Source organism: Arachis duranensis, chromosome 3 (assembly GCF_000817695.3).
Source record: "Arachis duranensis cultivar V14167 chromosome 3, aradu.V14167.gnm2.J7QH, whole genome shotgun sequence".
In the NCBI taxonomy this organism is placed as follows: Eukaryota; Viridiplantae; Streptophyta; class Magnoliopsida; order Fabales; family Fabaceae; genus Arachis; species Arachis duranensis.
The window spans coordinates 39,642,321-39,653,004 of NC_029774.3; the positions used below are offsets into that span (position 1 = coordinate 39,642,321).

Here is a 10,684-nt window from a genome sequence, read left to right on the forward strand (position 1 = left end):
TTAAGTGACACAATAAAAGCTTTTTCCATTCTTTTATGAACAGATTTATGTATAGATTTCTATTCGACCCATGGGTGGGAACTAATGATTGGTTCTCTCTATAAAGATTTTGGATTTGCTCAGAATGATCAAATTATATCTGGTCTTGTTTCCATATTTTCAGTCATTTTAGATACTATTATAAAATATTGGATTTTTCATTATTTAAATCGCGTATCTCCATCACTTGTCATGATTTATCATTCAATGAATAACTGAAAAAAAGATCCGCGGTTAGGTCAAATTGAAAAGTTTGTTATTTTTATTTTTTACAAAAGCAAGCTAAACAACATTCCAATCTTTTTCTTTATCGCCACCACCCAAGAGATTCTTCCCATATTCTAGGAATAGTTTTTCAGTAAATAGCCAAATCATGGATAGGGAACTACCTATGCTAGTGACCTACCAAAATTTATTGTAGAAATTGAATTTTTAGGATCAGTGATTGGACCATACAAACTAGAAATGTCATTTCTTAGATAAAGGAAGAGATTACTCGATCCATTTTCGTATCACTCATAATATATATATTAATTCGAACACCTATTTCAGATGCATATCCCATTTTTGCACATACAAAAATCCGCGAGAAGCGACAGGTCGTATTGTATATGCCAATTGCCATTTGGCTAATAAGCCCGTGAATATTGAAGTTCCACAAACGGTACTTCCCAATACTGTATTTGAAGTGGTTGTTCGAATTCCTTATGATATGCAAATCAAACAAGTTCTTGCTAATGGTAAAAAGGGGGCTTTGAATGTTGGGGCTATTCTTATTTTACCGGAGGGCAATTTTTCCTTTCTTTTGTTGAATAGAGAATTTTTTTACTTCAAGCCTTGGACTAAAAAATCAGATAAAATAAGAATGATATGATTCAACCTCAAACCCATTTGAATATAGCTGATAACAGTGGAGCCCGCCAATTGATGTGTATTCAAATCATAGGAGCAGGTAATCGACAATATGCTTCTATTGGTGACATTGTTGTTGCTGTAATCAAGGAAGCGGTACCAAATATGTCTTTAGAAAGATCAGAAGTGATCAGAGCTGTAATTATACGTACTTGTAAAGAACTTAAACGTAGCATTGGCATGATAATACAGTATGATGATAATACCGCGGTTGTGATTGATCAAGAGGAAAATCCAAAAGGAACTCAAATTTTTGGCGCAATCGCCCGGGAATTGAGATAGTTAAATTTCACTAAAATGGTTTCATTAGCACCTGAGATATTATAAGAAAAATATTTTATTATTTAATGAAAATGAAATAGATAAATTAATAAATTATGTCTTACAGATATATCTAATTATTAATAAAATTGGATTTCGTAAAGTTAATGATGGCCTTCTATGGATTCACCTATATAAGCCACAGCTAAAGTAGCAAAAATAAGGGCTTGAATACCGCTTGTAAATAATCCAAGGAACATGATAGGTATAGTAACTACTAGGGGTACTAAAGAAACAAGAACAACAACTATTAATTCATCAGCTAATATATTTCTGAAAACTAGAAAGCTAAGCGAAGGAGTTTTGTGAAATCTTCTAAGATGTTAATTGGTAGAAGGATTGGAGTTGGTTGGATGTATTTACCAAAATAAGCTAATCCCTTTTTTGAAAGACGTGCATAGAAATATGCTACTGATGTAAGTAAAGCTAATGCAACAGTAGTATTTATATCATTTGTGGGTGCAGTTAACTCCCCATGAGGTAACTGTATTATTTTCCAAGGCAAAAGAGCCCCCGACCAATTTGAAACAAAAATAAATAAGAACATAGTTCCAACAAAGGGAATCCATGGACCGTATTCTTCCCCAATCTGAGTTTTGAATATGTCCTCGAATTCTGGGGTGCATAACCATAATTATGGGTTCCAATATATGAGATCTTGTAGCACTTACCAATGAGGCCCTATCGATTAGTATTATACAAAAGAAATTCATTATAGACACTAATATAATTAGATTTGCTCTTCATAGACAAACTTGGAATTTGTGATCCCAGGTAAGATCGGTTCTGTTTTTGATTATCTAATAAATCACTTAATGAAAGTAGATTCTCTTTCCATTGATTTGAAAACGTCTATGATCTCTTCCCAAACCAAACATGAATCTTTCAATTCATTTGGCTCTCACAGTCAATTACTTATAGGACAATTCTTCCTATCTTTCTTAATGAGCCTATCCTCTCTTATTTTTATTTGTATTCAAATATTTATTTGAAAGATATTGAAATTGATAACTAACACAAGACCGGAATTTTTGGAGGACTCTTCCAATCAAACAAATATTTGTCAGCAAAGTTGTTTTTTTTCTTCAAATCCCAAGAATTCTTATTATTTTATACGTAGGTCATCGATTTCGCATTGTATAAATTGTATAAAAAAAAGAGAGGGGGTGAGAAAAATATTCACTTTTTGCCATTTTTTCAAATTTTTCGCCGTAAAGGGAATTCAAGCTATTTTATCGACATGAGTATTTTAAATTGAAAAAGATTCCAACTATATTTTTTTTTTCAAACCATTTTTTTATATTAACATAGTGGTAGAAAGAATACTATACTGCGTCTAGATTTAAAACTGCCTATGCCTAGCTTTGCTTTAACCATTGTAATGGTCCAAAATTGTTAGTTCATAGAGAATCAAAGTGGATTTAACAATGAATCACGAAATGCTATGGTTCTTAAAATTTTTTTCTTAATTTATTAAAATTAGAATTTTTTTCAGAAGTAATTCGTGGGATCATGCACTTTTTCCTATTTATATATATAAAGAAAAAAGTGCAGTTGGTTCGATCCAACCTATTCTTGAAATAAACAACTCGCACACACTCCCTTTCTAAAAAAACCAATACACCAAACACTACACTTAAATTTATTGGATTTGTTGCTAAAATATCAGTATTAAACCCGAAACTTCCGGCGGATGGCCAGTAACTCAAATAAAGGAAAAAATCGGTTACATTTTTCATATGATCTCATCTCCTCTTCTATTATGGATAGACTAATTTTCTTTCTATGATTCCAAATTTGTTTCATTTCGAATTTTTTTAATAATATTTATATATTACTGGTCGATCAATTGGATTACAAAATTTCCCATAAAAATCATATTTTTCAGCTAGTTTTTTTTTTCAATTGCAAAATCTCTAGTTATTTTATTTTAATATATAAACAATTTCTAAAAAGATTTCCTAATAATAATAAAAAAGGTGGCATTGTGCTAAAAAGGCAAGGAATAAGGCAAGCAGTATGTTAATTTCTCAACTTTACCTTAAAAGAGTCATTCCCTTGCGCTGCGTTCTTGGACAGACGAAAAATGAATTTTTGAGGTGAAAACAAAATAATATAATTCTAAAAAGCAAGAGTAGCAAATTAAGTACACGTAAAAAGAGATATGTATTTGTATTTTTCTATTTTTTTAGAGTTAAACAAAGGAATTCGCAAATAAAAGGGTTAATGCTACAACTAGCTCATAAATTGTTAACGCTTCTATAAACGCTAGACTAAGCAATAAAGTACGCCGTATTTTTTCCTCTGCCTCTGGTTGTCGTGCAATCCCTTTTACTGTTTTCCCTGCAGCAGTGCCTTGGCCAATCCCAGGTCCAATAGAAACAAGCCCTATAGCCAACCCAGCAGCAACAACAGAAGCAGCAGCAATCAGTGGATTCATGATAAGTTTCTCTTATCCAAAAAAGGGGAAATGGTTAATGATACAAGCAACTAATTTTGACTTGAATTTTTCAATTAATAATAAAGATTTATTCAGTCGAAATAATTGAGGAAAAAATGAAGGAAAAAAATAAAGAAAGAATATTTATTAAACTGTTGGAACTACTTCGATATTTCTCTATTTTTCTATTTCCATAGTTTTTGTAAATCCATACAACTTTTGTTCTTATCTTCCCTTAAAATAAAATTTTGGAACCATTCTTTTCTTTTAGAGTTTTCTTGATTCAATTTCGTTAGTCATTCATCAAGATTCAATTCATAATTACAGATAAATATAGAAGGGCTTTGTTTTTTTTAATCCCTATCGAAATTGACAGTAGCAGGACAAATTTAAATAACTATATTTATAGTTGGTTTTCTTCTGTTGTAGTATAGTAAAGGAATGGAATTCACGACTAAATCTAATGATAAAAAAGTGAAAGGTCATTCTAAGGTAACTCATTTTTTGTTTTAAATAAAAAATCGAACAAATTACATACAATAAAAAAGAGGGGCCCGATTTTTTCGATTTTTTTCCATAGAAATTCAAGAATTAAGTTAAACAACAAAGTTCTTTTTATTATTATAATTTTAATTATTTTATTGATATCTTTTTCAATTCTTTATTTTAAATTATTAAATATTTCGAAATAGAACTGAATAAATATTCTATTTTAAAATAGAAAGAAGAAATATAAATATTCTAGAAACTAGAAATAAAAAATAATTTGAAATTCTTTTTGGATTATTTTACTCAACTTATGAGTTGCTCAAAAAATCATGTTTACATATATTATATCCCTATGTCGTTCCGTTCCATTTAGGATTAGGAATAGGCGTAATCAGACCCGCTTTTTGCATATCTATCATTATTTTGGACCCTATTCACCTCTTTGGGATTCTATTGAATCGAGAAATAAGTTTGATTGTCCATCTTTTTGATAGAATATATATAAGATATCCTATGAATAATTCAAAGCCCCCTTTTTACCATTAGCAAGAACTTGATTGATTTGCATATCATAAGGAATTCGAACAACCGCTTCAAATACAGTATCGGGAAGTACCATTTGCGGAACTTCAATATCCACGGGCTTATTATCCAAATGGCAATTGGCACATACAATACGACCTGTCTTTTCTCGCGGATTTTTATATCCCTGTTGTGCAAAAATGGGATATGCATCTGAAATAGGTGCTCAAATTAATATATATATTATGAGCGATACGGAAATGGATTGAGTAATCTCTTCCTTTATCCAAGAAATGGCATTTCTAGTTTGCATGGACCAATCATTGATCCTCATTATTTGCAGAAACATACCAATTGGTAAAACCCTTGATGAAAGAAAAAGATGCTGTATATGAATCACTTACATATTCCTCTGAATTATATGTATCTGTAGGATTAATTTGGAAAAATAATAAGGATATCCAAGAACAAATAATTTTTATTGAAAATATTCCTCTAATGAACTCTTTGGGAACTTCTATAGTAAATGAAATTTATAGAATTGCAATCAATCAAATATTGGAAAGCCCTGGTATCTATTATCGATCAGAATTGGACCATAACAGAATTTTGGTCTATACTGGCACTATAATATCGAATTGGGGAGGGAGATTAGAACTAGAGATTGATAGAAAAGCAAAGATATGGGCTCGTGTCAGTAGAAAATAGAAAATATCTATTCTAGTTCTACTATCAGCTATGGGTTTGAATTTAAACGAAATTCTAGAGAATGTTTGCTATCCCGAACTCTTCTTGTCTTTCTTGAATGATAAGGGAAAAATTGGGTCAAAAGAAAATGCCATTTTGGAGTTTTATCAATAATTTGCTTGTGTAGGCGGAGATCCTGTATTTTCTGAATCTTTGTGCCAGGAATTACAAAAAAAAAATTTCACCAACGATGATAATTAGGAAGGATTGGTAGACGAAATCTGAATCAAAGATTGAATCTTGATATACCTCAGAACAATACTTTTTTGTTACCATGAGATATATTGGTAGCTGCCGATCATTTGATTGGAATGAAATTTGGAATTGGTACACATGATGATATGAATCATTTGAAAAATAAACGTATTCGTTCCGTAACAGATCTCTTACAAGATCAATTTGGATTGGCTTTGGTTCGTTTAGAAAATATGGTTAGAGGAACTATATGTGGAGCAATTAGACTTAAATTGATACCGACTCCTCAGAATTTGGTGACTTCAACTCCACCAATAACTACTTTTGAATATTTTTTGGATTACATCCATTATCTCAAGTTCTGGATCGAACCAATCCATTGACCCAAATAGTTCATGGTAGAAAATTGAGTTTTTTGGGCCCTGGAGGGGTTACAGGGCGAACTGCTAGTTTTCGGATACGAGATATCCATCCTAGTCATTATGGACGCATTTGTCCAATTGATACGTCTGAAGGAATCAATGTTGGACTTATTGGATCTCCTCCCAAAAGGTACTCACAAACAAGCATGCTATACAATATCAAGTAGATAACCTAATAGCATCTAAGAAAAATACACACAGAGTATGAGACTACGACAGAGTTTTGAAGTTTAAAACAGCTTATACAACCTATGTCTCAAAGTTTCTAGAAATAAAGGCTCTAAGGCAACAAATATAAATAAACAAAGAGATGTGAGACTAATTACGACAAAATAAAATAGAATTAAACCAAGGAGAAACCATACTCCGCTCTGTCACCATATCCGTAATCCCACCGAGGTAGATTTGCAACCTGCGTCTGAAAAATAATAACAAAGTATGGAATGAGAACCGGATGTTCTTAGTATGGTAACAGTACCCAATGATGTAAGATGTAAGGCTCCGGGACGCCAAAGGCAATCCTAGAACTTCACATCACATACAGATATCCAAGCTTAGAACAAAATAAATAAATATAACGAACTTATACCATAAACCGGGTTATCTAAACTTAGGGGAATTCTAACTAATACTAATCATACCACTGTATCCCACAGCCCTCGCCAACCTAACCTCCGTGTGATCCCATCGCCACCGCCTACTTAACCTCCTCAACACCAGACAAACACAGATAGTACAAACAAGAAAACCACAGGTAATATTCAAATATATAACAAGTAATTCAGGAAGCATTTAGACATATTATACAATTAGGAAAGCTCAAGTAATCAAAGCAAGCAAACATATAGAAGATGCACATGATGAATGTCTGTCCTATTGGCTGTAATATCACATGTCAGTTATCGCCAAACCCGACAGAAAACCCGGTCGACAACTCCCGAATTAGTCTCTCTATTGCGCATAAGGAGGAAAATTCCAAGGGATGAGTGCCCTACCACCTTCTCCTTTCAGAGGAAAATATTCCGAGGAAGAGTGCCCTACCACCTTCCTCTGGCTGTCGTATAATTCCGTGGGTTAGTGCCTTACCACCTTGCAATCAGAGAGAAGTCGCATTTTCAAGAGAAATAGTTCCGAGGGATAAGTGCCCTACCACCTTCTCCTTTCAGAGGGAAATATTCCGAGGGAGAATGCCCTACTACCTTCCTCTGGTTGCGAGAAATATGAGTGAGAAGCCTAGCTTCAACTCTCACATTCGAATGTAGGCGGGAGACTGCCACAACCCCTACGACGGATAACAAAACATATCATAAACACAAATTCAATCTCAAAGGCCACTGCTCATAGCATCCTTCTACTCATACTCGTCACAACCATCATTAGTTCATAAGGTCCATTCCGATCTCCTTAATTCATCAGTTTCCCATATTCATTGTTAGCAATCACCATATTCACCACTGTTCCTTCTCTCTCAACCAACTCATCCTCAGTACACCAAAAATCTAAACCTCCATTTGCTAACTTTTCAAAGTAAACCCAAATTAAACCTCCTAGGACCTTTCCCATGTTCCAATGCCTAGAAACAAGCCCAAGAGTCTTAAAATGGTGTAATAGAAGTATACAATCTTGTTGGGAAAGTGAAATAGTTTAAAAACAAAGTTTAACTTAGAAAACAGGACGTATGCTTACGCACAAGGGTGTGCATGCGCACGCCCAGAAGATTTTTAAGGCATATGCGTACGCATAGAGGTGTGCATACATATAGGCATTAACTTTCCCAACTTGTGCGTGCGCATAGAGCTGTGCGTGGGCACAGGTTGTAAAACCTCATTGGTGTGTGCACGCACAAGCTGTGCTAGCGCTGCAAACAGCACGCCCATCCCTACCTGTGCGTACGCACAGGCTGTGCATGTGCATAGGTCTAAAATTTTACAGGATTGTAAGTGCGCAAAAGGCTGTGCGTGCGCACATACCAGAAATCACAAAATTTTGCAACTCTACAGAATTTTAGATTTTGACACGAAACTTTGAATGGTCATAACTTCCTCTACAAAAATCCAAATTTTTCACACTTTATATCGATTTGAAGAGTTTTCAATGAACTTTAACTTAAAGCAAATCCCAACCAATTTTTGAATACTGAAACTCAAGTTATGATCCAACAAAGTTCACCAAAAATCTATTTTTACTAAAAACCTTAAAAACTTACTTTTACCAAAACTCTCATTTCAAAACCAAACTACTCACAATCTAAATACTACCAAATCAACACAAACGCTCATACCACTCATTCCTCAATCTCAAACATCAATAATCTCCCATTTACACTATCCCACACCATCAAAATCATTATTCTCCAACAATAAAAAATCATCGTAAATAATCCTAATTCTCTTCATTCATCAATATCATTTCCACAACCCATCATCAATTATCAACCATACCCACAACTCTCAACAACATTACACGTCAACAATAATCCACCAACCTTAACATAACATCAACCACAAGATTCAATATCCAAAAATCATCATCAACATATATCATCACGCATCATAATCATCAATATCCTTTATTCCAAACCACCACAACATTTTACATTAACTTATTACCTTAAATTTCCATAATCCTCATTTATCCATCAATATAACTAATCACCATAAATATTCATCAATACCCATAATTCCCAATAATCACCATCAACTACACTAATCCAATATAACCAACAATTACATTAATTCACATATAATTATTCATACACTAATATCATTCAATCCTATCTTAGGGTCAACTAGCCTAAGTGTCCATAAACATTACATATTACATAAAGAAAACTAAAATCATACCTTGCACTACAAAAAAAAAGGCCTATGGTCACGGTAAAAAACTGTGACCATAGCTAGTAAAATGGGTGACCATAGATCTACGGTCACGGTTTTGGACCTATGGTCACGGTTTCTTACCGTGGCCTATTCTCTCGTGGCCATAGGTCTATGGTCACAGTTTTTTTATCTATGGTCACGGTTTTTAAGGTCACGGTTTCAATTTTCAAAATCTGACACTTTAGGTCACGGTTTTTTACCGTGACCAAAGGTTAATCTATGGTCACGGTAAAAAACCGTGACCATAGCCTTATCTATGGTCACGGTTTTCACCGTGACCATAGCCTCTATGGTCACCCTTTCCTAAAACCATGACCATAGATAAGGCTATGGTCACGATTTTCACCGTGGCCAGAGCCTCTATGGTCACCCCTCCTTAAAACCGTGACCATAGCCCCACCTATGGTCACGGTTTTCACCGTGGCTATAGACTCTATGGTCACCCCACTTAAAACCGTGACCATAGCTCTATCTATGGTCACAATTTTTTATCGTGGCCATAGTCTCTATGGTCACCCTCCTTAAAACCGTGACCACAGCCCTATCTATGGTCACGGTTTTCACCGTGGCCATAGTCTCTATGGTCACCCCCTCTTTAAAACCGTGACCATAGCCTATCTATGGTCACTGATAAACCACTATTTTATGGTTTATCTTGTGCTCAATTGAGTGGATTTTATCAACTCTTTACCCACTTATTCATAATATTTGCATAGTTTTATATTTCCTTCCTGATTTTGTACTATGATTGAAAACGTGCTTCTTTGATCTTATATTTGCTTATTATTAATCCTCTCTTATTACCATTAGATGCCTTGATATGTGTGTTAAGTGATCTCAGAGATTATAGGGCAAGAATGGCTCAGAGGATGGAAAGGAAGCAGGCAAAAGTGGAAGGAATCCAAGAAGTTGGAGAAATTGCTAAGCTGTCCAACCTGACCTCTTTGCACTCAAATGGCTATAACTTTACTACAGAGGTCCAAACGACGCGGTTCCAGTTGCGTTGGAAAGCTAACGTTCAAGGCTTCGATTTGATATATAATTTTCCATAGCTGCCCCGACGCCAGGCGACGCGAACGCGTGGGTCACGCGGACGCGTGACCTGGCAGGAACACAACCCGCGCGGCCGCGTGAGCCATGCGGCCGCGTCACTTTTCCGCGACCTGTACGTACCAGAATACACTGGGGGCGATTTCTGGGTTGTTTTTAACCCAATTTGCGGCCCAGAAAACACAGATTAGAGGCTATAAAGTGGGGGAATCCATTCATTCATGAGGAGGCTCTCATAATTCACTTTTCATGTTTTAGATGTAGTTTTTAGAGAGAGAGAGGTTCTCTCCTCTCTCTTAGTATTAGGATTTAGGATTTCTCTTAGTTTTAGGAGTGGCTCTCAATCTCGGGTTCTTTATTTATTCTATTATTTTATTTTAGTTTGTTAATGTTGGTTTACGAACTTCATGTTAGAATTGATTTCTTTTATTAATGCATTTTGAGGTATTTCAGATTATGATTGTTTTATTCTGTTTAAGATTGCTTTCAATTCAATTTATATTTATTTTTCCCTTTCGGCTTTGGTTAAATAATTGGTGACCCCTTGAGTTATCAAACTCATTGTTGATTAAAAATTGGCATTCTTCAAGAATTAATTCAAGTTCCAATAACTCTAGTCTTTCCCAAGGAAAGACTAGGACCTGAGGAATCAGAATTAATTCATCCAC

The 10,684-nt window shown here is 34.6% G+C and overlaps 1 protein-coding gene across 1 annotated transcript; it reads left to right on the plus strand.

The window, feature by feature from the left end:
- The first annotated feature begins 909 nt into the window (after nt 1–909).
- On the plus strand, nt 910–1,233 carry LOC127745495 (50S ribosomal protein L14, chloroplastic-like). The gene has a single exon (XM_052258262.1). The coding sequence runs from the start codon at nt 910–912 to the stop codon at nt 1,231–1,233; it is 324 nt and encodes a 107-aa protein (XP_052114222.1).
- The last annotated feature ends 9,451 nt before the right edge of the window (nt 1,234–10,684 follow it).

Coding starts and splice junctions, on each gene's coding strand:
- LOC127745495 (XM_052258262.1), top strand. CDS start 910: ATGATTCAACCTCAAACCCATTTGAATATAGCTGATAACAGTGGAGCC.